At 35.7% G+C, this 26848-nt stretch overlaps 5 protein-coding genes across 6 annotated transcripts; 2 read left to right on the forward strand and 3 right to left on the reverse strand.

Moving 5' to 3' along the window:
- Nucleotides 1-357: 357 nt before the first annotated feature.
- LOC105963218 (chromosome-associated kinesin) lies at nt 358-4070 on the reverse strand. The gene is made up of 8 exons (XM_012987605.2): nt 3790-4070; nt 3635-3701; nt 3383-3460; nt 2088-2140; nt 1772-1908; nt 1624-1688; nt 825-883; nt 358-695 (listed from the first exon to the last, which is right to left on the reverse strand). The coding sequence occupies exons 1-8, from the start codon at nt 3988-3990 to the stop codon at nt 606-608; spliced, it is 750 nt and encodes a 249-aa protein (XP_012843059.2). The 5' UTR covers nt 3991-4070; the 3' UTR covers nt 358-605.
- Nucleotides 4071-5340: 1270 nt separating this feature from the next.
- On the forward strand, nt 5341-11290 carry LOC105963219 (uncharacterized). The gene is made up of 4 exons (XM_012987606.2): nt 5341-5929; nt 7899-8217; nt 10461-10559; nt 10975-11290. Exons 1-4 carry the CDS (start codon nt 5625-5627, stop codon nt 10990-10992), a joined length of 741 nt encoding a protein of 246 aa, XP_012843060.2. The 5' UTR covers nt 5341-5624; the 3' UTR covers nt 10993-11290.
- Nucleotides 11291-12220: 930 nt separating this feature from the next.
- LOC105963222 (E3 ubiquitin-protein ligase SIRP1) lies at nt 12221-14318 on the forward strand. Of its 2 annotated transcripts, none has more exons than XM_012987608.2 (2): nt 12221-12399; nt 13028-14318. In XM_012987608.2, the coding sequence occupies exon 2, from the start codon at nt 13043-13045 to the stop codon at nt 14141-14143; it is 1101 nt and encodes a 366-aa protein (XP_012843062.2). In that variant the 5' UTR covers nt 12221-12399; nt 13028-13042; the 3' UTR covers nt 14144-14318. The 2 variants fall into 2 exon arrangements, with proteins under 2 accessions (XP_012843062.2, XP_088669166.1); XM_088813040.1 differs by lacking the exon at nt 12221-12399 and adding an exon at nt 12840-12913.
- A 277-nt stretch (nt 14319-14595) lies between these two features.
- On the reverse strand, nt 14596-17592 carry LOC105963221 (pyruvate kinase, cytosolic isozyme). Its single transcript, XM_012987607.2, has 3 exons — nt 17215-17592; nt 16316-16777; nt 14596-15676 (listed from the first exon to the last, which is right to left on the reverse strand). The coding sequence occupies exons 1-3, from the start codon at nt 17473-17475 to the stop codon at nt 14864-14866; spliced, it is 1536 nt and encodes a 511-aa protein (XP_012843061.2). The 5' UTR covers nt 17476-17592; the 3' UTR covers nt 14596-14863.
- Nucleotides 17593-19537: 1945 nt separating this feature from the next.
- Nucleotides 19538-25608, reverse strand: PSL4 (calmodulin-binding protein). The gene is made up of 16 exons (XM_012987609.2): nt 25122-25608; nt 24870-24995; nt 24595-24690; nt 23570-23809; nt 23151-23326; nt 22480-22578; nt 22327-22392; nt 21374-21704; nt 21189-21293; nt 21002-21103; nt 20837-20894; nt 20674-20742; nt 20431-20518; nt 20075-20136; nt 19905-19956; nt 19538-19791 (listed from the first exon to the last, which is right to left on the reverse strand). The coding sequence occupies exons 1-16, from the start codon at nt 25243-25245 to the stop codon at nt 19729-19731; spliced, it is 1857 nt and encodes a 618-aa protein (XP_012843063.2). The 5' UTR covers nt 25246-25608; the 3' UTR covers nt 19538-19728.
- Between the last annotated feature and the right edge of the window lie 1240 nt (nt 25609-26848).

The following is a 26848-nucleotide window of genomic DNA, read 5'->3' on the forward strand; positions in this document are numbered from 1 at the left end:
TGCAATGGCTGCATCATGACATCTACTCATCTATTTAACTTGTATTGACAAGAATTCCCATCCTGGGTTTCAGAAATACGACCATTCTTTTGAATATAGATGGACCACTATATTCTGCTAAAATAAATTAGTTCGAAATCAAATCCATCAAGGCTACTCAAGTGGACATGCATACAAGAAGATGCATGCTCAAGTATCTCATTTATTCTGCTTTGCTATATGTAGATATTGACAACCAGCAATAAAATCCTCCAGAAAAAGAAAAAAAAAAAGAAAAAAGAAAAGAAAAAAAGCACGACTACTGCATAGTAGTGCCTTCCTGTTCATTAAAATCACAGTTTTCTCTTCCAAATCGAATTTGGTAACTCTGGATATAATATAATATAAAAAATCAAAACCACATTCAAAGTTTTACAACGGATTCCACCTATGAGATCGTAAAGCAGAATCAAGCTTCAACATATTGTCATTGGGCACATATGTACGTGTTCTTTATAAGATGCTTCTTCTGAATGAAAAAAGCAACAAAGTGGCCCAAAATTTCGTCCGGTGCCACCAAGTGTTAGAAGCAATGGGTTGTTATTAGAGAAATTGGATCAAAACTGTTACACGGGAACACCTAATTCAGAAATCTTCAAGATTCTTCTATCCATCGCCGATCTTTGCTGCCGCAGATGTGATGCCATTGAAGCAACCTGTTGCAAATATCAGATATTAACAGAAAAAAGGAAAAAAAAGTTAAAAGATTTGACGGCGAGTAAGAACGGCGAACAAAATTGATTGAGAAACATGAAATAAGAATTTTAAAGAATTATAGGCCTTACATCTGCTCGTAGCTTCAAAGCCTCCCTACCAGGAATTTCTCGGAGCAGATCCATCAAATCTAAGCAAAGCATATAACAGAATAAAATAAAAGAACAACAAAAGTAAAGTATTATCTTATCTAGGGACTCCCAACTCTATTTGCTATAAGAGCCACGCAAAACCATTCCACATTATTATCCTTTTACAGAGGATGAGAATATAGTTTAAGCTGTTATAGAGATATTAGACTGCTAAGAAGGCCTAGAACCTTCTAAGAACCATAAAAGTCAACGTTTGGTGAATTGGTGGTGCCCTATCGTATGGGATATGAATTTTAATTCCCAGACGCTTTATTATCTTGTAGTTACTCTTGAGAGTCTCGATACAAGACTGGCTGCTTTAATAGTAAACCTATCCTATTGCCATCCCTATCGTGGATTTCATCTGCCCCTTCACAATACAAATTTATCGTTATCCAAAGCAGATTTCTATCAATTACTAAAGTTACTGAATTTGTTCGTTTACAGATAAACCTTTATGTAGATAAACAACATTCCCGTAATATTTACTTGGGTCAATAAAAAATCCCAATTTGCGAAAACAACGTTTATGTAAGTGTCACAAGCTTGATGATTGAAAAAAACAACTATCCTTTATTATGTAACACCACCACAACAAAATACTTTTAAGAGAAAGGTATAATAAAAAATTCTGGGAAAATCAAAGGAAGCCCAAACCGAAATAAATAAATAGATAAATACATGAATAACGATGTGGAAGAAGGACGGGATAGAAAAGAGTAAAATGTTATGAAAATACCAGCAGCTTTAGTTTCTGTCTTATAAACTGATCTTGCAAGGCTTTGAATCTCAGTTCCAGCACCCCTACATATCAATTCAAACATCAGGTATAAGAATAAAGAAGATTAATCTACAAATACATCAAAGTGCATCAAATTATATTCTACATGAGGTCCGAATGGCCACGTTTCATGTCTTTTTCAGCAAGCACAGATCGTTCAAGCAGTTTCTTGCTCTCCTTCTTCATTATGTCAACAGATAAGGTCAACTCTTTGACATTGTTTTCAGCTTTAACAAATTGTGCCTGCATAAAACGAGAATGAGTAAGTGTAGTCAGCCCATTTACTAGATACTTGTCAGCAAACACACTTTCCCACACATGAAGAAGAGACTAAGGCCATCGGAGCTTATGCAAAAGTGTGATATAGTTCTAATTCATCTATACTCATATTTTGAAATAATATGATCGAGATAGTGGTATACCTCCTCACTCTGAAGTCGACCCAATGTTTGACGAAACAAAAATCTTCTAGGACCTATAAACCACATGCCAAATAAATCATAAATATTTCAGTAAAAGAAGCAATGTATTCAACCAATAGGGACGGCAAATTGGAAGACCTTTATTTAGTTGACAAGTTGTCAACTAAAAACAAGTGTACCAATTTGTTCGGAAAACATAGGCAGCTCTATATTATCTCAAATCTCAACAATGACTACTGATTTACTCTACATGTCATGCCTAACGTCTCAATCTTCTTTCCTCAACCATCTTTCATTCATTCTCCTTTTTTTCTTCTATCTAATTGGTAAGTGAGGATAGAAGAACTCTAGCCCAAGTTTATAACAACTCGATGGTGCACTGCATTTGGTTAATTGGATGAACAGTTTGAACTGATCACTAACTTAAAGGAGTCAAAATTAGCAGAAGAAAGATCAGGCTAAAACCCCCATAGTGCTAAGACATCAAGCAGGATTTAGGAAAAATATCAAAAGCACAATTTTTGCACAGAAGTCAAGGATCAAATCACTAATTTTCTGGAAAAAATCATAATAAAATCATAAAGTTGTTAAAAGTTCTCTTACGCTGTTAGGTCTGCTGATTATATGGTATCTGTTTTTCATATCATGTATAAGAGTTAAGGATGCAAACAGCCTGCTGATTATATGGTATCTGTTTTTCATATCATGTATAAGAGTTAAGGATGCAAAAGATGTCCGATAGTATTCAGTCTAAACTTCTACTAAGGAACTGTGACAGAAGACTTCCTCACTCAACTGATTCACAAGACTTAGATCTATGAAATAACAATATCATGATATCCCACTACGGTGCTTACAGTATCCAAAGTAACTTGGAATCCACCCTATGAAAGAATAGGGTAGATTGGTGTCACAAGTTCAACGGCCAGATGAACCAAAACTTGTCATGGTATACATGAATTTAGATAACCTCATTTGGGAAAACACTACAGTTAGGTACAAACTTTCGAGGTTGATATATATATATATATATACGACTGTACAAAATTGAGAAACAAGTTTCAAACAAACAGAAAGATGGAAAATCCATTTAAATGCAATACGACTCAATTTTCATCTCATACAGAACTCACGTAATAAGTCCTACTCATATATAATCCATACTATCAAAGACTCAAATTAGCTGGTACTCGGGTGAAATTGTTCAGTCGATGTGTTAAAGTCTCGTCTTCTTTTCTATTTTTTCTAATTTTTAAATCGATGGAATAGGCGGGGGAGAGATTCGGAAAGCATACCAGGCATAAGGAGGAAGAAAGCAGTAACAGCAACTCCACCTGCTAGAGCTGGGTGTTCTTTTAAGGTCATCAACTCATCTGTAAAATGATGGAAAACGACGAGCAAATTAACAAGACCGATAAAGCAAAAATGACAAAAAATATTCAAAGACAAATTAACATTTCTAAGCATGATCCTTATTCATGCAAATGGCAATTTCCAGAATAATATCAAACGTAACAACAAATTTATAGGAAATAGATATTATGAACCTTTAACTTTGTGGATGAAAGCGTCTTCATAGTATCTGTATCGAGTACCGATTTGGGGAACAAAATCCTGCAAAACGAACGCCGATTTTGTTGAGTCGAGAGAATTGAAACACGAAAGGAAAATTGGAAGGGTATAGTGGTGAATCGAAAGTCACCTGAATCGAGCGGAGATGGGTGGAAGATGATTCCTGGAGTGAACGGGCGGAGCGAATGGCGGAATCGGCCGACTGTTGGACGCTGCGGGGAAGATCTTCCGATATGTAACTGCGCCACGCCTGCGTCTGCGACGGCGTCGGCGTCGGCGGCGGTGGAGGCGGCGGTGGAGGCGGCGGCGGAGGCGCCCCTTCTTCTGCCATTTCCTTAATTAATCGATGGATCTTTCTTCTTTCTTCTTTCTGAAATCCCTATAATTGAAACCCTATTTACAAATCTACCCTTATACATTACCAATTCATAATTTAACTAATTTGGGTAAATTACAACCGCCCCCCTTAGGTATGGTCAAATTACAAAAATCCCTTCTTGTTTGGATAATTACATCTACCCTCAACTATGAATCTTCTTACATGTCCACCCTTATGGTGTCAAATTCAACATAATTATCTAGATTTCGTGGAATGTTAACTAGTTTGTACTCGTTTTGTGCAAAAATACAGTTTCTGATGCACCACAATATGATAAACACATTTTATAATCATCTAGTTTCAAAATGTGGAGCTAGAATATTATAAAACGGGTCCAAAATTGAAAATATTTCATATACTCTAGAAGATTCTACTAAATTTAAAACCGCAAGGGTGGATGTGAACGAAGATTTATAGTTAAGGGTGGTAGTAATTACCCAAACAGGAGGGGATTTTCGTACTTTGACCATACCTTATGGATGGTTGTAATTGTCCCTAATTTAAATAATTTTTGCTTAATCACACTTTGCACTTCTGAAATATAGTCTTTTAGCGCTTTGCACCTCTAAAAAGTTAATAGCACTTTACACCCTTAAAACACAGTAAATCATGCATAATGTACTCCGAATAAGTTTGCAAACTTAATGAAGATAATTTAATATTTTTAGTAGTATTTTTTTAGGATGCCAAATGTCAAATCAAAATTTTTATATTCATCAACGTTTCAAAATTACAAAGTGCAAAAAAAAAATATATATATATATATATATATATATCATCAACATATTTTAAAAATATAAAAAAAAAAAATTAAGCTATTTGTTATCAATTTATTTGAAAGTTATATTTTTTTTTAGAGACTTCTACCAAATATTTTCACCGATTAAAATGAAAGATCCATCAATCGAATAATTTTGTGTTAATAAATCTTTGTAAGAAAATATAAATTTTGTTTTCCAGTAATTTGGTGTGAATTTTGATTTTGTTTTATCGCACTCTGTAACACTGGAAATTAGGTTGAGGTAGAACAAAATGACAGTTTATTTTTTTATTTTGCACGTTGGAAATAATAAATCTAATAAAAAAATGAATTGTCCTCGTTAAATTTTAATTATTCAACTTCAAACAAATTTTTTTTTTAAATATTCGATGTAAAGTGTATTATGGATGATTTATTGCGCTTCGAATGTTAAAATCCTACATTTGAAGGGTTCAAAGTGAAAATAAGCTAAATAATTTTACGGCGAAAAAGTAATTTAACCACTTCTTGTTGTATGGTTATACATGTGAGTTAAATAAACCGAATATGAAAGAAAAGCTTTGGTATACCAACCAAAATCGGCCGTTCTTTAGAATATATATATATATACACACACATATGTATGTATCTATTATATATATAAAAAATAAAATCGGAATATAAATAATAATTTTTGGTAGACCCACTCCACTGCAGTCTCAACTCAGAGTCCAGTTGTTATTTGTTTTTTCGATTTTTCCTCCGTTCATCCATTTTGAATTTCTCAACACACAATAACAGAATCGGAGAATTTCTGCAAGCATCGTCGCTGAATTTCTGCCATAAGATGCGCTGCGGCGGCGGTGGATGTGGCGGATTGCGGTGGACGGATGTACAGACATGGATTCGCAACTACGACAACCTTCAGTGGCTCGCCGTGAGGCTGATCTACGCTCAGATTGCCTGCGCATTGATTGGATCCCTAGGTGCGCTTTACAACGGCGTTCTGTTCGTCAATTTGGGGATTTCCTTGTTCGCGCTCGTCGCCATTGAGAGCAGCAGTCAGAGCCTCGCCCGGACATACGCCGTACTCCTCTTCTGCTCCATTTTCCTCGACATTTTCTGGTTCATCCTCTTCTCTCATGAAATATGGTACCGCCTCTTTCTTCTCTACATCAATTTTGCAATTTCTGTTACGCAATCATAAAATTTTACATTAATAATGTGTTTGTGCGTACTTCTACTTTTCTTTTGTGTGTGTGTGTTTATTTGACTGCTCCATTGCACTGGTGTGTACACATACTAATTACTCTATTTGCCCCCAATCAGTAGTTGTCTCTATGTATTTAGGGTTTAATAACGAAATTAGATGCAAATGCAACACTATTTCCTTTGTCTATTGAAGAAGGTACATTGGATTTTTATTTTTATTTTTTTTCGCTATGCCATTGCCTAACATTACATTAGTGACACCATCCGAAAGAGTACTACTAGAATTACGGATATGTGTTTTGGGAGGTAAGAAGAACAACTCAAAATATTGCTTTCGACAATCCGAGGAAATTGGATTTTATCACCAATAATAACATTTTTTACTGGATGTTGTATCCTATAAAGAAACTTGAATATATTTTTTTGAACTGCTTCTCAATTAGATTTAGTGGATGTATTTTATTTCTTCTTTTGGGATTGGGAGCGGGGAGGGGAGATCGAATCCAAATGGGAGAAGGAAGGAGGGAGGGGGGACAATTGGAAATCCTCTGGCCTTACGACAAGATGTGAGGTCAGGTACCACTGCACCACAAGAGTTGTTGGATATTTACTGACTAAATGCACTTGGATTAAAATGTAGTGCGGATATCATTATGTCCATTAGATTTGTCTTCTACTCCAATGTCAAAAGTATTTTGGTAACATTTGAAGCACCATTACTGTGCATTTAATTGCCAAATGAGACGCTTAATACGTAGATGTCATTTTATCTAGAAGTGAAGGAATTAATAGTAAATGTTTGTGTGCGATGCAAGTTTTTTATCTAGAGTTCTGCTCCTTTTTCCAATTATTGGCTTAGTATTCACTGTCTCCAAACACCCTCATGTAGTTAATTCTTAGCTCGGATCATTATTTATATTTATGCGATGTCAATGTATCCCTAAAAGGGTCCTTGGACTCTCTAACCTGAACCTTATTGGTTACTTTGTTCTGGTTAGCTTTCTGCAAATCCCATTATTCCTTATGAAATAATATAATTTGGGTCCTGCAGAAAACTTCCACTGATCCCAACTGAAAACTCAGTTACGTGAGAAGGCTACTTGTTGGTTAGATTCACATACTTTTGAACCCAAAATGTTACTCAATATGCTGGATATTTTCTTTTCCAACTGAGTGTCTAACTTTCTGGCTAGTCCAATACTGGCAATAACATATTTTTTTGGTGTCCCTGAGTTAGTGAATACATAAAGCATGCATCTAGGACTCAATCTAGCTCGGTAAGAATATACCAAGTGACCCCTGATTCATTTCAGCAAGCTAATAAAAACCTCTAATTCTAAACTTTCTGATAAAATTTGGCTCGAGGATTGAGTCGTAGTTTGATGTATTTGCTGGATACATGAGGAAGCTCAATATAAGACTGAAATAGAGTATCATATCTACTAATAATGCCCACATGTTGTTTGAAGTTTGTCGATGATAATTGATATATACGGCAGTGACTTTTTTACTTATTCTTTAGTCTTTGGAATGTTTTTCTGTATGTGGCTACCATTCCTTTCACAAGAAAGGTTTATTATTAACTTTTTTCTTTTTCTTTTTTTTTGCCAAAGAAATTGTTTATATCATTAAAAATAAGTGGGACTTGATAAAAACCTTGTTGGAATAGAAACAGGGAGACGAGTACCCCTTGAGTACAATATTTTGGAAAAAGGAAAGGAAAATCCTATCTATACAAAAAGGACCAACACGTTCTAAAGTTCCATAAACCCGAACGATCACTTGAATGTTTGTCATTCACTTGAATTGAATGTTTTTGAATGCCATTATTTAGTAATATCAGCCACTACCTTATTCTGTTATTCATTATTGTCTTTCAACTGCTACAAATTTACATCTGTTGATGCAGGCACATTTCATCTGAGTCCTATGGAGTCCTTGTTAGATATTCTGTGAAGCTGACACTCACCATGCAAATTATTGGATTTTCAGTGAAGTTATCATCATCGTTGTTATGGATACAGATGTACAGACTCGGTGTTGCTTACATAGATGCCTCAGCTTCTCGAGATACAGATGTAGATTTGAGAAACAGTTTTCTCAATCCAACCACTCCTGTCGTTCAACGTCGCTCTGGATATGATGAGGTTGCCGGAGGATCCTTATATGATCCTGCATCTTATTCGTCTCTTTTTGAAGATGGCAGAAATGAAACTTTTCCATATGGGGTATGCTCCTGCCACTCTGTCTTAAACATTTTGAAACTCACAATCCCTCTCACCCCCACCTTCCCAGCGGGAACGGATAAAAATATGTACACACATGAACACACCCAACTTGAGAATCTGAAGATCATCTATAATTGTTCATTGTTCAATATTGTGGGTCCCGAAAATGTGACAGTTATACTTAACCTTGTATTAGATGTAGACCTCTTTCATATAAGAAAACTGGAGATGGTTTGCTATAATCATGTAGTTGGCTAGGTCTTAAGGAATTTATTTAACTCTAAAATGGATTGAATAGGAATTTTGTTTTTAGATAATGCTGGTATAAGTCTTCACTGTGTTGCTGTCTTTTTCTCCAATAGTCCAATATATAACATAATCTCATCATGTGAGTGAAACTAAGGTGGCATTAGGGGGCCATGGAAGAAATAGGTCTAGGATGAATAGTGGTGGAAGATTTTTCCACGTAATGATTTGAGTGGTGAGACTGTGGAGAGGAGAAGGGTAGGAAGAGATGTAGAGAGCAGTCTTTGGTGGCTGTGGAAGGTAGACGACCCACTCCCTAATATTGTCGATAAATTACAGCACTATCAGATAATAAGACAGTTAAAACATTTTATCTGGATTCAGCTAAGTTTATAATGATTGTAAATATTTTCACTATGAATCTAACGAACCTCAATGATTTTCCACCAGTTTTTCTTCAATAGTTGTAGCTTAATTGACCCATAAGTATGACTAGTTCCTGTATTAACTTTTCCATTTTTCTCACACCCAAACATTTCATTTTGGCGTCATTGATATTTTTGGGTCCTCATCTATAGCACTTACTCATTCTAGTTCAGATGGTTCACCTTGTTAAGTTCAGTTTCCAATGTTTCCTTCAGTAAAGGCGATCCTAGCCGTTTGAAAACCGTTTAAGTACTAATGGATATGTCCACTTGCAGTACGCGCATATTGTTAAAATCACAGTTTTGGTCCCTTAAGTTTGAGCTTTTCTTAGTTTCTATCAATGAAGTTTGAACTTCACCTTTGGCCCCTTGCACATTTGAAACTCCTTTAGCAATTAACATAAAGTTGATGATTGCTGAATTTGTTGAAAATTCAATTGTTAGGGACTAATTTCGATGAGGACTGAACTGGAGGGACTGAAATTGAACATGAAGGACCAACAATGAAATGTCCTTTTCATATATAATATTCAGTTCGTGTAAATGCTGTTCTTGGTAGTCTATGTTTCAGAATCATATGTCTTTGGGCGTCATATTAATGTACATAACATTTTCCTTGTTGGCTTCCAAGTCAGTACTTTGCCCATTTAGCACCTCACACCCCCCCCCCCCCCCCCCCCACCCCCAAAAAAGAAAAAAAAAAGAGAAATATAACTGCCTGGCATCAGCTATTAACCATCACAGTCCATAATGTGCCATTAGCATTTTTTACTCCTTATAATCTTAGTTGATATGTGATATGTTTGAAGTTAAATATATTGCATATTACATTGTATTACGCCTAAGAATTGTTAACAGATATTGGTTGATCGGCTGAATTACATGTTTTGAGCTATTCACCAGATGGAATGAATATTGCATGCTTTCTTTAGTCAATAGAGATAGCAGTTGCCTACAGGTGATGGTCAATCCTGTTTTTGCTGTGGTGGTAGGTGGTAATGGAATTAGGGAAAGATGGTCGGAACGACATAATTATTTAGAACGAGTTCCAAAAACTAACCTCGAGGTTTGGTATGATTACAAAAAAAAAAAACCCAGCTAACTTTCAAAATTACCGCACCCCCTTGAGGTATTACAAGTACTCCATTTAGGTTCATTTTGGTTTTATAAAAAAAACCATCCTTAGTAGGTATAATTTCCAAAATAAAAACAAATGTCAAGAGGGTATCAGTTTTACAAAATTAGTTAAGTTTGCTGTAATTATACCAAACCTAAAGGGTAGTGTTTTTTGTTTTACCTTAATTATTTATGAAATCATTGCGTAGATACTCCTCCTTTTACTATAATAGCTATCACTGCCCGTTAAATCTCACCATGGTAGCTACCAGATAATTTAAGGAGCCATGAGTAAGATCAGGCATCCAATAAACTGGAAGAAGATCCAACCTTGCACGAGATTAGATACACTTCAATTTATCCATCCTATTCAGGATCCTGATAGATTGCTTTCTCAATCTTCCTACCTTTTCCTGTTTTACGTTCTGAATCAAACAATCTTCTTTTTGATGGCAGGTTAAGCAAAATCACGACATTTCTGTAATAAACTCTCACTCAGCTGCTGAAACTTCTCAGCTAAATCCATCCATGGGGAGATATTTTCATGTAAAAGATGTAAGTTTCAGCTTTCTCATTAAGCTCCTATACATACATAGTCTAAACACTTGTTTTCAATAGTTACGAAATCGAAATACTGTTTTGCATTTCTGAGACAGACATTTCAACATAAAATGAACTGCATAATGTTAAATATAATATTCTGTGATGTTCATAACAGCCCTGTAGCAGAGATACTTCATTAGCCAGAGTATTGTAACGAAGCTCTTAGATATGAATGTCTAAAAAATGGTCTTGGATTTTTTTACATTAGTTGTTTTTTCGTTGGTAAAAATTAAAAGTTATTTTCAATTGAGCATTCATACTAATATTACACGTAGATGAAACTGATGTTGTTTAAGATTCTTAATCTGCTGGTTTCAGAGTTTTTCAGTTTATGTGCTAATGCTAGCCGAAATTGATTAACATTCAGGACGAGAATGCTGACTGAAGCTCCAGATTTTTCGAACCGATGAATGATTAAACCTCTTGCTGCATGCGGTGTACATTCCCCCTAGTTTTTTGTCCGGAGTATTATTCTTTTTCACTCGACTAGGCAGAGTTAATATAGATAATAGCAAAGCACTTGTACAGTTATATTCCTCACTATATTCTTTTTGCTGCTAAAATGTGGAGAGAGGATCCTTACACATCTCGTTTTCTTTCTTTCTTTTACATGTTTGGTGTAGAGGATTGCTATACTGTCGAAAAGGTTTCGAAGGAATAGTAAATAGCAACAATTCTGACTATGACCGGTTTCTGTTTCGTAGTTTGTGTTATCGTAAGAACAGGGTGAAGTTTAGTGGGTATATTCAACCGTACATACGTATATCCATGGCCTGAAAATGTATTGGGGCTACTAGTTAGTATTTTACCTTACTATAAATCATGGAGTATACTGCTAAATCTAGCATTTACGGGACACTGAAAAAAAAACGAGAGCATAATTCGAATTTTTGATCTCATCTAAAAACATTTACATGTTTTACCATTTATTCATAGTGAACGATGAGAGACCAAATGCGTGAAAGTTGGAATAATTTTTTTGAATTTCGCCTATTACGATTCAAATATTTTCAAATTCGGAAAAGTATTTTCATTTTGAATTTCAAAAGTTCCAATTTCTGATTCTTACTTTTATTTTTTTAACGGAATTGGACTTCATATTAGATACTATTTTTCGATCTGATTTTAATTTCTAAAAATCTCATTTTTCTGATAATTACACTTACATATAGATATTATTATGTATTTTTTATTATAGGTAATAAAAAAAGATGAAAATTCATAATTCCACAGAATTTTTTTCATTATAAATTCTGAAATCCTTATTTTTCCGAAAACTTACGAAACAAAATTAGAAATACTCTAATTTGTAATATATTAATTAATTCAACATTTTATAAATATTAGATAGGCCTTTGTTTGGTATTATAATTTTTAGTAATTTTAATATACAATAATTATTTACTAATCTTACACCCTATTTTCTTCACTTGTGTTATAATTGTCAATGGTATGGTAATTAAGTTATTTGCAAGTAGATTAACATATAAAACAATAAATAAATATATATAATAATAAATAAAAAGAAAAGAAAAAAGGAAATGGTGTTGAAAGAGATGGGGCCCATCACATGTACAAAGTAGATAAATAGTCCTACACATTCCGAACAGGTCAGACCAAAAAATCAAAAATCAAAAATCATCAAAAACCAACAACAAAGGAAAAAAGGCAAACTCCCTAAAATTCAGCTCCTCTTTTAGAAACCATAAACATTTTCAAATAAGAAGAACAACTTCTTCATCATCATCATCAACAAACAACAAACCCCAATCGTTCGTTTCTTCTTCTCCTGGTAAATATTCCTTTTTCCTTTCCGCGTTTTGACTTTTTTTTCTTCTTCTTCCTCGTTTAAACGATGATGAATTGATGATGATGACGATGGTGGTGGTGGTGTTTATTGATGTTTGCTAGGGTGTTGTGTTATTTCACAATTTTTTTATTTTTTTATTATTTAGAAGCAGAGCATGTTTGTTTATTTGGCCAATGGGAACACAAATTGAGCAAAATTATTTATGGCTTCTGTTTGTTTCATCTTTCTACGAATATCTAACCTATATTTTGTTTTCTTCTTAATGAAAATAAATATAAAAATAAAAATTCAGTATGGACAATCTACAACCGTTCATTCTGTTTGGATCTGCCAAATTCTGGAATTTTTAATCGGCTGCATTTCTAGTCAATTTTCTTCCTTACTCACATAGTTGATCTTTTATTAGCAATTTTTTTTTTTAGGGAGTAAAGTTCTTGACAGATTTCTCCTCGTTGACCTGAAGATTACTCTCTTGTTTAGTGATTTTATTAATTCGGTTAATAATTAATTAGATTTTTATTTTATTTTATTTGATTGTGTTGAAACACAAATCTTCGTTGCATTTTTAATGCCTCTAATTCTAACAAAGAATGCCATTTGCTGTGAACAGGAGGGAAAACAAACAATGGAGGAAGCAGAGCCATTGCAGTACTGGTGTCACATGTGCTCGCAAACCGTAAACCCAATCATCGGAATCGACACAATAAAATGCCCCATTTGCCAAAGCGGCTTCGTCGAAGAAATGTTATCAGCCGCCGCCCCGGAGAACAACGCCACCACCCTCGATTTCGAACTCGGGGGGGCCGACCAAGACCGCTCCCTCTCCCTGTGGGCCCCAATCTTGCTAGGCATGATGGACCACCCGCACCGCCGCCGCAGGATAATAAACCCCCCCAACGAATTCGAAAACGACAACGAAGAATCGGAGCTCGATCGGGAACTGGAGTCGATAATGAGGAGGAGGAGAAGAAGCTCCGCAACAATTCTCCAGCTTCTCCAAGGCATACGAGCTGGCATACTATCCGAATCGGCCAATTCCGAAGCTAATCAGAATCAACCGAGTAGGGATAGATTAAGTAATCCCGAGCGTGTGATTCTGATAAACCCCGTTAATCAGACCATCATTGTGCAGGGCTCGTTCGAACCCAATAACGGCTCACAAAGCCGCGAGCCACTTGGCTCGTTGGGTGACTACTTCATTGGTCCCGGTTTGGAATTACTGCTTCAGCACTTGTCTGAAAACGACCCGAATAGGTATGGCTCGCCGCCAGCTCAGAAGGAGGCGGTGGAAGCTTTGCCGACGGTGAAATTGGCAGAAACACAGCAGTGTTCGGTTTGTTTGGATGAATGCGAAATCGGTGATGAAGTGAAGGAGATGCCTTGCAAGCATAAGTTCCATACCGGGTGCATTTTTCCCTGGCTTGAGCTTCATAGCTCTTGCCCCGTTTGTAGGTATCAGTTGCCTGGTGACGAGTCGAAGATTGATTCTAATAATATTGTTAACAATCAAGAATCAGAGAGTAATAATATTGTTAATGATAATAACAATGGTGGTGGTGAAAATAGTGGTGATGAGAGAAATGAGAGTGGTGGGAGACAGTTTTCGGTTCTTCCATGGCCTTTTAGTAGTTTGTTTTCTTCATCGAGTTCAAGGTCCAGTAATCGAAGTTCGTCCTCAAATTCTGCTAATGCCACACCGAGTACTTCACGCGAGGATGAGAATTGAGTTTGCATGAGTGAGTTCTGCCATCAGTTTGTTGTGCTTTTATTTTATGTAGAGTATATATCTATATATGTGTGATGACTTTTGAGTTTTGTAAATAGTATGTACTATGTAGTACCCCTCATACCAAACTTCAGTGTTATTAGATAAGTGAGCTATCTTTTTTCCTTCTGTTTAATCTTTTTTTCCTTCTCCCTCTGTGGGTATATTCGGACAAGCTGTTTGTTTGATATTGTCATAGTTTGAAGCAAGAACTGCTGTGGGCTTTTTTCTTTTTATTTTTTGTAATATTTTGTGTTTGAGATGTTTTGATGTATGACTTTTTATATAAATTCATCAGCCATCTGAGATGGACTAGCTAGCGGACCTTCGCTGTATATCAAGAAAACACAGTAATGGTGAAACATACTTGACAATCAATTAGAGAGAGAGAGAGAGAGAGAGAGAGAGAGAGAGAGAGAGAGGAGGGAGAATCTTATTTCGAGGGCAACGACAAAAGATACAGAGTATCAATAGATATTTGCCATCTTTATATGGCCACAAAACTAGAATCAAAAGGGGTCCTTCACAGGCCTAACAATTAAGGTGGACGACACAAAAGGTCCAAACGCCCGCAAAAACATAAAACACGAAGCAGTAATAAAAAAGAGTTCATGATAATTTGTCCACCAAAGGGCAAAAAATTATAACACAGAATCAAACAAGAATATGCTCCTTGATTCATTACTTGACGGTCACAATCTTGATAATGGATGCAGTTCCAATACGGTGAAGTGCCACAACAGCATCTCCAACATTGCACAGCCCTTTAGTTTTAGCATGTTGAAGAGCGAATTCCAGTGCCTCCTCAGTCGACTCCTCGTGAGAAGCCCTAGCGGACCCTGCACACAGAATCGGCACCAAACCCCTGAATATAAGACTGTGCCTAGCTGGCGACTCGTCGCTGCACGACCAATCAAAAGAGTCGGTCTTGATTTCCGGCACAACCACAGACAAAATCGGCAGTCCAGGCCTGTACTTAGCCACCAGCTTGGCGGTGCTTCCTCCTCTGGTGAGCACCAAGATAAGTGACGCCTTTGCTGAGTTGGCGGTTCGAACGGCTGATGAAGCCAGACTCTCCAACGGGCTCATTGGAACGGGTGCGTTCGCCATTATACGCTTGAAAACATCTGCATAGTCAATTGTGCTTTCAGCTTCAATGCAGATCTTGGCCATGGTGCGAACTGCGAGCTCTGGGTAAGCTCCTGCCGCTGTTTCACCGCTAAGCATAACACAATCCGTTCCGTCGAGAACGGCGTTGGCTACGTCTGTGGCTTCTGCACGGGTGGGCCTTGGGGACTTTATCATGGACTCCAACATCTGTGTTGCTGTTACAACTGGCTTTCCTTGGATGTTGCATTTGTATATCATCACTTTCTGAGCCAGGAAGATCTTCTCGATTGGAATTTCCATTCCTAGATCACCTCTTGCAACCATGAAGGCGTCCGAGTTGGCCAGGATTTCGTCGAAATTCGCCACCCCTTCTTGATTTTCAACCTAATAGGGAGAAAGTAAAAGGAAAAGAATAATATAAGAATAATGATCAAGTGACACCCAAAAGAACATGCAAATGAACATCCCTTATTTTTTTACCAATCTTGAGAGACTCAAGAGGAAAGACGAAACCCGCAATCAACAAGGACATTAGCACAGAGATTATAATTATCCCCTTTCATGTATCACATTCAATGCTTAAACACATATAACAAATTTCTTCACCTGAGTTATATAAACCTCAAAGCAATTTCATCCTACAACAGTTAACTACGAAAAGAAATCTAGCAAATGTCCCATATATCTTCAATCTAGCAAGCCATACGAAACTCTAACTACAAATCATACACAATAACAAACCTGGACATGACCAAAAAGATAAAAGACAAATAAATCATAGCAGAAATCCACAAAAAAGATAGGTTTCTTGATTGCAATAGTGGTATTAGTACATTACCCCCTAAAGATTAGAACCAAAAATAACACTGTGTTTCCATTTCACCCCAGCTTCTGTCTTTGGATCGCAAAAATAAACTGTAGCAGGGGAGATAATAGAAACGCAGTCGAACTACAATATGAAATCCCCACTATAACTCACAGGATAAAACAACGTTTCATTAGTAAAGGGAAATGGTAACTGACCTTAGACATAAGAAGGATGGTTTTTGCGTGTTCACCAAGCAACTTCCTGACCTCCACCAAGTCCGAACCCTTTCGGACAAAAGAAAGTGCAATCATGTCAATTTGATTAGGCACTCCCCAGTTTAAGATATCCTCTTTGTCCTTTTCGGTCAAAGTCGGGAGGTCCACAACAACCCCAGGAAGATTGACATTCTTTCTCTCACCAAGAACCGCAGTGTTCTCACAACGGCATTGCACCAAGCCTTGTTTAGTGTCACAAGACAAGACAGTGAAGGAGATCGTGCCGTCAGCACATAGTATCACGCTTCCAGGCTTTACATCCTCGGCCAGCTTTTTGTAGCTCATGCAGATCGTTTTCTCATCACCCTTGAGCTCGTAGTCGGTGGATATTGTGATCTCCTGTCCCTGTCTCAATTGGACAGGCTTCGCATCTTTCAAGAACCCAGTTCGAATTTCAGGACCCTGTTGATATATGAATTGCTCAGTGATTTGTATAACTAAATATTGATGGTAAAGAACAAGTAAAAAGGGCTACTGTTTACTGAAATTATTCAATTCACAAATAATAGGGGCAGTTATGAATCATGGAGGAAACAGAAATTAATCGCAAATCCAATAGTATCCATGCGGATCGCAGTACTATACAAATACATATAACTAGATCTGAAAGACGTTTACGAAAATTCAATTTTCATCCGTTTGACTTTCAGTGCTCAGTTACATCTATCAAATTCAAATCTACACTGAAGAAGAACGAACCCTAATTAACGAAATTGACAGATCAATAGATCGATGAAATTGGCAAAGTCGAAAATCATTCCCAAAAAGTGGAGACAATAAAAAGACAAAAAAAAATTAAGGTCAAGTCGGTAAAAAAAAAAGGTAGAGAGAGAAAGTACCTTGGTGTCGAGCATGACGGCGCAGAGTATGCCGGTGTTGTCCATGGCCTGGCGGAGATTGTCTAGGGTTTCCTGGTGGTACTCGTGCGATCCGTGTGAGAAATTGAATCTGGCGACGCTCATCCCCGCACGGAGGAGCTTCTCCGCCATGGCGACGGAGCGAGATGCGGGGCCGAGTGTGCATACGATCTTCGTTTTCGGCCGCTTATCACCGACCAAAACCTCGCCGGCGTCGCCGTTGTTGTTCGTCTCTTTCGCCATCTATCTCTCTCTCTCTCTCTCTCTCTCTCTCTCTGTGTGTCTTTCGGTTTGTGTGAAATTGCAAGTGGGAACAACAAATAGAGGCTTACGGCACTAGAATAAATACTTTTTGGCTTTTTTTTTCACTTTTTTTTATTAATTATTATTATTATTATCATTATTATTATTATTATTATTATTATTATTATATGAGATTTCTTGAGGAATAATTCAAATCTAATTGTCAAAAATAATCACACTTAAACCTAGATCTTGTTTTCCAAATAAAAATTAAATATCGGTAGACGGTTACTTGAATAATTGACTTGGGGGGCAAGCTTGTAATTATCTAATAGTATATGCCCCACAAATAAATATCTCATACCCCTCTTTGTTTTATTTTTGTATATTAACCTATTAATTATTAGGGTAAATTACAAAGAACCCCCTAAAGGTAATGTTAATTTACGAAAACTTCCCTTCTGTTTGAATAATTACAATCATCCATCAACTATGTACTGTCTCACACATCCAATTTTACAGTGACAAATTTACCTACTAACTGAGGCGAATGGTCTAATTACACAAAGAATAAGAAAAAAAAATTCGTAATTAACCTAGAGGTGGCTGTAATTTGACCTACTTAACTATTAATAAATAACTATTTTTTTTACTTTTTAGATGTGTGTGTGCGCTGTAATACACATTCGCACTTTATTTTTGTTTATTTGAAATTAATTTAATTAATTATTAATGTAGAAAAATAAAAGAATACACGTAGGAAACAACCGGTGAGCTTTTCGCCAACTCAAAAGACAATTGACTAATGGAAATTCAAAGTTAGTATATACTTTTTTTATTAGGGGAATGTCTAGAACTTGTGTATTATTTTATTTTATATATATATATATATATATATATATATATATATATATATATATATATAATAAAATAAAAACAACAATTATAAATTTGCAAAAGTTTCACCATCAAATTATATGAAGTCATTGTCAATTTTAAGTGATTTAACAAGTTTGTAATCAGTCAGCTAATTTTTAAAAGTTCACTAGTAACTTTCAATCAATTTTTGAGAAGTTCGCTATCGATATTCATATATTAAACTGCCATATTTTGTTAAAATGTCGCAGTGTTGATTTTATAAGTTTACTACCATATTTATTACAAAATATTTATTTTTATAAATTTACTATCATCAATTCTTGTGTGTAGTATTTAAAATTATATGATTATTTGGTATTAAAAATTACTTTTATTGTATTGATTGTGTGTTGTAAATTATTTATAATTAACATTGAAAACTAAGTTAACTATTGATGTGGACATCTTTGGACCTATTCATATCGTGGTCCATTTTGTAGTGGGATTTAATTTAATTTATACCTACTTCATTTTCTAGGTGCAATATTTAACACCCAGAGGGTGTTACTAATTATAGTTACGCTTTAGATTTTTGGTAGGTACTCATTTTTTAAATAAAGTAAAAAAGAATTATCGAAAATAAAAATTATTTTCCTACCAATTGTAATAAATATCTATGTCAATCATATTTAGTCAAACCGACATATGAAGAGGAACCTTATGGCTGCTTATTCAGGCAAAACTTGTTAAGAAAAGGATTTTTTATTATAAAAAAAAAATACAGCATTGGTCCCTCAAGTTTGCACCGATTTCACATTTAGTCCTCCATGTTTACACAAAACACATTTGGTCCATCATGTTTCAAAAGTTCAACACCTGTAATCATTTCCGTCAATTTCCGTTAGTAATGATGGAATCAAGCGTGTGCTCATCACTGCATTAACTGACAGAGTAGCGATAAATTGACGAAAATAACCAAAAGTGCTAACTTATTAAAACATGAGAGACTAAATGTGTTTAATATGTGAACGTGGAGGACCAAATGTGAAATCAGTGCAAACTTGAGGGATAAAAGCTGCAACTTTCCCAAAAAAAAAAAGGATTATAGTAGACCAAGTTTAGAAATTCAATTTATTGTGTGAGAGAAAGAGCGAGAAGAAGCTAACTCACAAAGCAGTAGGGTTCTAATTCTAAATAAAAAAAAAAAAAAGAAGTCCATAATTATATATAGAAGTCCATAATTTAGTGTGTAAAATTTCTTGGATAACTAAGCTGAAGCAACTCAAAGAATCGGCAAGTTCGCCAAGATAAAGAAGACGGAGTTCAGACAAGGAGAAAAATATAACCTTAGTAGAGAAAGCATGCGCTCTCAGTTAACCTATCAAAAAAGTGTGCTCATAGCTCGTCGTGTAACTGTGGTAGTTGCTTGTTCAACGAGTCCAACTTATCTTGCAGCTCCTATAAAAAAAATCCATCAAATAACAAAGAACAATCAGAATTTGGTGATGTACGAAATTGTATAGTGCAATTGATTGAAAGTGTCGAAAAAAGGAGCAGGCTTATAAAACAACCTTAAGTCTACTGTCAACACACAGTGCAGGGGTAGCTAACAAAGCCATGTACCTGAAAACACAAAAAAAAAACATTATATATATATATATATATATATATATATATATATATATATATATATATATATATATATATATATATAGAGAGAGAGAGAGAGAGAGAGTCTTACTCGCAACGGCTTGGTTCGTCAACATCCGTAAGTTCGTTTTTCAAGCCGCACCTTAATTTGACCTGTTCAAATCAAAGATGGTATCCAAAAAAATGGTAAGTTGCAGAAATATCGCATAAAAAATTTGGAGGAAAAAAAAAACAAAAACATGCTTATAAATGCCGTTTATCCTACTTCAAGAACAAATTTTAGGTGCTTTGACATACACGTGTCGTTGCAAATTTGCCGTTCAATTTGTTACGAGTTAATTTGAATATTTCCTTTTCGTCTGGTGATAGTAAATGCCGTGGTGAATCGCTCAGAACATATTAATAGTGAATTAAGATGTCACGGTCATATATAAGTAGTCTGTCTACCTTCATGCTTCTATCGGGGCCGTTCCAGCATTTATCTCCATTTAAAAACTGCATGACTCTGTAAGAGTCCTCAAATTTCTCCCAGCTCCTACACAAATTGAACAATCATACGAGATGAGAATTTTGGAAAAATAAAAATCTTCTAGAAGGTTCGAGCAAGGGGATTGGGTAAGGACCGTCAAGATTATATTGACTGTTAATACAAACTTAGAGTGAACTAGCATGTGCTAAAAATGGGCTTACCCCAAACGAGTTGTACTGTAACCCTCCACTTGTGTAGCTTGCTTGAAAGGGCAGACTTTGTAAACATATCTGAACAAGAAATTGTATCCCAGAATTAAGAGATGTTATAAACATTTGATAATCGAAAAATGTGATGAAGAATAACTAAGAATTTTTTTCCTACTTATTCTGTTTGGTCTCGAAACATTGACCGTAAAATGAATAGAATTCCTTTTCTGGACCTGCAGTATAAAAATGGAGATATTGACTTATAAAAATTGCGAGATGTAAATACAGTAACATAAATAATATATATAAAGGTTGTATTTTGTGTCTGTCTTTGATATACCAAGATCTTGTTTTAGTTTCTTCGTCAGACTAGATATCCTCGATTGTATTTTGGATAACTTAGCACTGGATTCATCATACTCTTTGCGGACATGTGCAGCGTCTGCAAAGTGAAAACAGAAAACATATTACAACGTTGGATTTACGTCGATTAAATGCGGAAAAATTACGACAAGACCCTCTAGTACCAGATATATTAACAGGCGTCTGGAATAATTTGACAGCGTCAAGCATGGTCTTCACCGTCTTCTGTATCTTCTCCAGCCAAGACGAGCCACTTGTGCCACTTATATCTGACCAATTTAGACTATATAAAAGGGATTCTGACAAAGAACTAGTTTACCAGAAAAAAAAAAGGAAATTTTTTTTTTACCAGAAAAGTCCGATTCATCATCAGAGTCGAGTTTTTGCGACGGAGTTGGATTGTAATGGTCATCAGTTCCAAAATCATCGATCTGGTCTTTGCTGTCATCATCATCATCGTCGTCAAACTTATGTTCATCTTCCTCTGATGTATAGGCATTGTCTTCGTCGTCATAATTGGTTTCATTTGAGAGCTCGTCGATATTTTGATGATCCTTGTCTGGAGTAGAAGCATCAACCTCCTCGTGTTGATCGGTCTTTTCACCTGTCCACCGTGATGCGATGCGGCGACCTAACTCTTCCCTTGATAACGACTCGGTATCTTCAGTTATCCCTTCATCCTATGAACACACATAAGAGTTGTCAATGTTGCTTAATATATAGGTTGGATAAGGATTCCAAGTTATTGGGATATTTGGATCTGAGAATCAGTAATTTAGATAGCGACTGAAATTACTATAAGAACCATGGTTAGAGGTGGAAATTGAAACGGAATTCTCGGTTTCCGCCGATTCCGATCCGAAAGTTTCCAATTTTGGAACAGTTTCATTTTTAATCCGAAAATTCCGATTCCGAATTTTTTTGTATCGGTGTAGGAATATAAATATATATATATGAGATTCCGGTTTCAATTTCAGAAAATAATTCAAAAAATTCCATTTTTTGTCCAAAAAGTAGACGTATGCATTTTATATTTTAGGTGACTAATAATTGGAATTCTCCGAATTGCGCCGATTCCGATCCAAGAATTTCCAATTTTGGAGAGTTATTTCATTTCAATTTCCAAAAATTCGGTTTTTCCTTTTTTTTGGAATTCGTTTTTCACTTCTGAAAAAAAAATGGAATTTTTCCGGAGGTGCAAATTCCGATGCGACCCGTCCGATTTCTAGAAAGTGGATCATTACTAGAAACAGGGTGAAAGATTCCATACCAAAATTTGCTAGCATTCACCAAACACTTTACCTGATTTTCAGTATGAAGACCAGTACTGTCACTAAAAGTGGATCCTTCCTCTAGTTGTCCATCGTCCTAACAAAATAGAAGTAAATTATCAAAATGCACGATTAAAAAAAATAAATCTTGAAGAACGATATTTCCCATAGAAGAAGATTGAACCTGGAGAGAGCCTTCAATAGAACCTTCTACTCCATTATCTGGAAGTCTATCCTTAATGGAATGATCGTTGAGAGCTTTGCGATATTCTTCCTCATAATTCTAATAATCATCATATTTATGGTTGTCAAAATTTAAGAAACGAATTAGGTGCAAAGATAATCACACCCACATCATTCATCGATGCCAGACATTGATTTCAATTAAGCGAATAAAACGAAGGTCTAAACACTTATGTTTCGTTCCACAAACTAAATTCTTCCATTATAAGGAATAGGATAAAATAAATACCAAGCTAAACAAGGGAAGTCAACAGGATAGTCAGACTATATCATTTTCCTTAGAATAAGTTAAGTGTATTTTCCTCGGTGAAAGGGGTATTTACAGGTAGTAACGTTTTCTATTTGAACATAAGCATGTATTCAAACTTACATTCACGTATAACTAATATGAGCGCATACACAAAACACATCACCTAAAAGCTAAAACTTATTGAGAGAGCTGCAATCAATTTAAATCTGAGTCTAACTATTTTTGTCTCACAACAAGCAATGAACCTCGTATCCAATGCATCTGAAGTTTAAAATAGTCATTTACTAAAAGAAAAAGAAGAAAAAAGAGCTCAATTTACAATTTAAACCTTCAAATGAAATGCAAACTCAACTTAGTTATACCTGTGGAGGTTGATCAACTGTCCCGATATTATCTTGGATATCATCATGCGTATGTTCAATATCTTCAGCTTTGGTTTCCTTCTTTTCAGCTTCTTCAGCTTCCTTTTTTTTGTTCTCTTCTTTTTCTATCCGCAACCTTTCTTCTTCCTCAACCTTCTCTATCTGTTCCTTGCGCTCTTCACGAAGATAGGGCAAAAAGAAACAGATAATTTGATAAGTAACTGGTAGCATAAATCTCTGAGCACTAAGCTACAACAAGGGTAACAAAGTTTCCAATACAGATTGTTTTTTTCTTTTTTCTTTTTTTTTTTGGGGGGTGGGGGGGTTGGAGGACTGAGGGGCTTTAGGAGGATAGTTCGTCCAACTCCCATCGCACAAATACTAATTAAATACAATTAAAGAAAAGAAGAGAAACATACCCTTGAGCTTTTCAACCAATGGCTTGAGTATTTTCTCCTCATCCTTTAGCTTCAACAATTCTCCTTCCTCCTTGGCTATGGCCAATTTTGCTTTCTCGATTTCCTGCCTGCGTAAAGTGACACCTTCCACATATGTGGCAATTTTTTTCTTCAATTTATCTCTTGCTGTTTTTCCGGCCTCCCAACATGTGTTCTGGCACTTAGTTTTACCATCATACTCATCGCTCCCATCACAGCAATCTGCCCCAGTTGTGTAAGTTCAACTTTAAGTCCTAAAGGTGACGATGTGCGATAAAAAAAGACACTGAAATAAAACCAGAATAGAAAATCCAGATATTCTGCTGCTTTAAAGGGTAGAAAACAAGTTGAAACATGATATGATTTGGGAAAGTGTGTTCGAAATTTGACCAAGTATTGAACCCCACCCACCCCCCAAAAAGAGAAAAGAAAAGAAACTTATAATGCACTTCAATAACAATACAAATGAAGATGGTCGTGTAAAATTTAAGTAGACACTGGCTAGGGAATTAGGGTATGAGTATACCTCGCTTGAATACATGCCATCATTCACAAACTAATAAATGCTAAATTTTAAGCAACAATGGGATAACAAACTAGAAAATGACATAGAGAAAAATATAATCTGATGGAAAATACAATCTTTCGACAATTGAATGTAAAATTTGCTATTGCAAAGTTGGATTATCTTTCAAGTAATTTATTCATACTACTGAACTCCAAAAAAGTCAAATGGACTGGTCAAATTACTCAATAGACATCAATTCTGGATCGAGTAATATCTGTTCTACTTCATTTACAGTGAGTACACGTAATTCTGGTATAAAGTGAATTCTAATATCAAGCAATGTATCGTTCAATGGTCATGGTACAGATTCCCATCAAATTAACCCAAGTCTAATATTCTAGCAATCTTTCATTATTGACCACAAGTTCGTAAATTTCACACTAAAATGGTTCTCGTAAGTTCAAAAATATATAAGTACAAGAAGTAAAAGTATGATTACCGCAGATCCCATCATTGACCCTAGACGAATACAGGATAAGTGGAGAATGTCCAGCATTCTTGCAGTAGAATTTCCCATTCGGGCAAGCTGATGTTCCTGCAAAACCCAGCCAAGTACCCAATTCATCAAACAGGCTAATGTTCAATCTATAATAAAACTTAAAATAATGCACTGCATTGATCGAATACTGGGTTCCGTATAGTGGCAAAGAATCCAACTTTGCTATTATTAAGATGATTAAATAATTCAAAGTACAAACGAGTGAAAAAGAGTACCGGGCTCATCAGAGCCATCAGTGCAGTCACAGAAATCGTCGTTGAGCTGGGACTTGTTGAATTTCTTTGATCCATCTTTGCACTTGATCATGCTCGATGAAGAAAATCCCTTAAAATAATTCTCATCTGCACCACATCCACTTATTTTTAAATTTTCATTTCTAAATTCAATATTATACGTAAACAACAAATTTAAATCAATCACACACACACACAGAGGAACATTACAGAAAGACGATCACAAGAACGCACCTTCAGGAGAAACTCCGAGGAGTGGGTCTTTGAGGGGAGGAGAAGCCGCCGATTCAGTGATGCCATGTATCAATAGAATGAAGCAACCAAACAATAAAAGGTCGAGCAATCCAAAAAATTTCATCTTCCAAAAAAAAATCAAATTATAAATCAGAATTTCCAATTCGATCTCCGATAATGTGTCAATCGGAGGTGGAGCGAACAATTGTGGCGGTGCAATTAGAGCTGCCGATGAGTGGGGATTCGGGTTGCAGTGAGAGTGCGGAGGCGCTAAGACGACGCCGTGTTGATGGAGAGGGCCTATTTAAAAACAATTTTTTTTTCCTCTCTCGAATTAGTGAGTAAATGTATATTTGGTATTTTTCAAATTCCAGAAAATTCTTGGTCAACTTTTCAGTGACCGGATTTATTGACTTTTACTGCACCAAATTAGATTGTATTTTTTTGAAATTATTTATCATATAGCTTGTGATTTCATTTATTTTGTACTAGTCTATTACTATTCATCACACTATGTATAAATTGCTGACAAATAAATTCAATGTAAATTGCAATTAACTCCTTGAAATATGCTTGAATTATTGATGTTTAGAAGGGTAAATAGCACTTAACCCCTCCGTGGCTTGAGTTTTGTGCAAATGATCCCCTTGTACTTTCAATATAAGCACATGAACTCCACGTAGTTGAACTTTGTGCACGTGACTCCCTTTTACATTTAAAATAAGCACATAAACCCCCTATAATATTTCACTTTGTAAGTAATTATGCTCGTTAGGAAGAGGAATGTTTGAAAGTACTAGGGGATTATGTGTTATATCGAAAGTACAAGGGAGTCATGTGCACAAAGTTCAAACGTAGAGAGCGTAAGTGCTATTTACCTTATTTAGAATTACGACAATATATGTATATATTATTTTTAAGATAGAAAAAAACAAAGACCGGAAAAAAATTTAAACTACGCCATAGAATCATTATTATATTATATAGAAAATTAATCAACCCGAGAGTTGATACTTAGCCTCTATTATTAGATTAGAGGTCTAGGTCTGCATCCTGCCCCTCCCCAATTTCCCTAATTTGTAACAAAATTTGAATTTCTCAATATATATGTGTGTGTGTGTGCGCGCGCGCGTGTGTTCAAGGTACATATTGATGTTAATTTAGATCTCGCATCGACATGATTTCGTACTTTATTCTGTAAAAACCATACTCAACAAGACAACAACGAACTCCGAAGATATTGGATTTGCAAGTGCAGGAAACCGATAGAAGAGGGCAAATGATATAATGCTTCAAAGTTTCATCTCTACACTCAAATCGGTAACAAGAACCACCGTATGCAGTAATGTTTCTCCGACTGTATATTATGCACTGCACTAAATTATTTCATTTAAATAACGGAAACACGAGGGTGATCGAGAATGATAATTCAGATGCAGAACCGCAAACGACCCTTATAACGTGCACAGCCAGTTCAATCATGAAGCCCTCTATCAGAGCTCAAACATAGAACATCGCGCAAATAAATTTTATACGACATAGAAAGAAAAAAAAAATCACACAAAAAGTTAACATATTTTACATGTGAGAACAAACATTATGTATAGAGCTAATGTCAGATTTCCAGAATGCCTTGATCTCGACAAGCTATTCTTATATCGACAAATGGACTTGATTATCGTAATTCCGACAAACGAAGAATAACTACAAGACTGCATTTGCAAATT

The sequence above is a fragment of the Erythranthe guttata genome, chromosome 14, assembly GCF_056151865.1.
Source record: "Erythranthe guttata isolate IM_541 chromosome 14, IM_541, whole genome shotgun sequence".
NCBI classification, from domain to species: Eukaryota; Viridiplantae; Streptophyta; class Magnoliopsida; order Lamiales; family Phrymaceae; genus Erythranthe; species Erythranthe guttata.

What these genes read in the sequence shown, in the direction of transcription:
- LOC105963218 (XM_012987605.2), bottom strand. Translation starts at nt 3,990, where the DNA reads ATGGCAGAAGAAGGGGCGCCTCCGCCGCCGCCTCCACCGCCGCCTCCA. An exon ending in CCCATCTCCGCTCGATTCAG is followed by an intron (nt 3,702 to 3,789) that starts GTGACTTTCGAT and finishes TTCGTTTTGCAG; the next exon opens with GATTTTGTTCCCCAAATCGG. An exon ending in TTTCTTCCTCCTTATGCCTG is followed by an intron (nt 2,141 to 3,382) that starts GTATGCTTTCCG and finishes TGTGGTTTATAG; the next exon opens with GTCCTAGAAGATTTTTGTTT.
- LOC105963219 (XM_012987606.2), top strand. Translation starts at nt 5,625, where the DNA reads ATGCGCTGCGGCGGCGGTGGATGTGGCGGATTGCGGTGGACGGATGTA. An exon ending in CTCTTCTCTCATGAAATATG is followed by an intron (nt 5,930 to 7,898) that starts GTACCGCCTCTT and finishes CTGTTGATGCAG; the next exon opens with GCACATTTCATCTGAGTCCT. An exon ending in ATGAAACTTTTCCATATGGG is followed by an intron (nt 8,218 to 10,460) that starts GTATGCTCCTGC and finishes TTTTGATGGCAG; the next exon opens with GTTAAGCAAAATCACGACAT.
- LOC105963222 (XM_012987608.2), top strand. Translation starts at nt 13,043, where the DNA reads ATGGAGGAAGCAGAGCCATTGCAGTACTGGTGTCACATGTGCTCGCAA.
- LOC105963221 (XM_012987607.2), bottom strand. Translation starts at nt 17,475, where the DNA reads ATGGCGAAAGAGACGAACAACAACGGCGACGCCGGCGAGGTTTTGGTC. An exon ending in CCGTCATGCTCGACACCAAG is followed by an intron (nt 16,778 to 17,214) that starts GTACTTTCTCTC and finishes ATATATCAACAG; the next exon opens with GGTCCTGAAATTCGAACTGG. An exon ending in CCATCCTTCTTATGTCTAAG is followed by an intron (nt 15,677 to 16,315) that starts GTCAGTTACCAT and finishes TCTCCCTATTAG; the next exon opens with GTTGAAAATCAAGAAGGGGT.
- PSL4 (XM_012987609.2), bottom strand. Translation starts at nt 25,245, where the DNA reads ATGAAATTTTTTGGATTGCTCGACCTTTTATTGTTTGGTTGCTTCATT. An exon ending in TGATGGCTCTGATGAGCCCG is followed by an intron (nt 24,691 to 24,869) that starts GTACTCTTTTTC and finishes TGGGTTTTGCAG; the next exon opens with GAACATCAGCTTGCCCGAAT. An exon ending in GGTCAATGATGGGATCTGCG is followed by an intron (nt 23,810 to 24,594) that starts GTAATCATACTT and finishes CAACTGGGGCAG; the next exon opens with ATTGCTGTGATGGGAGCGAT.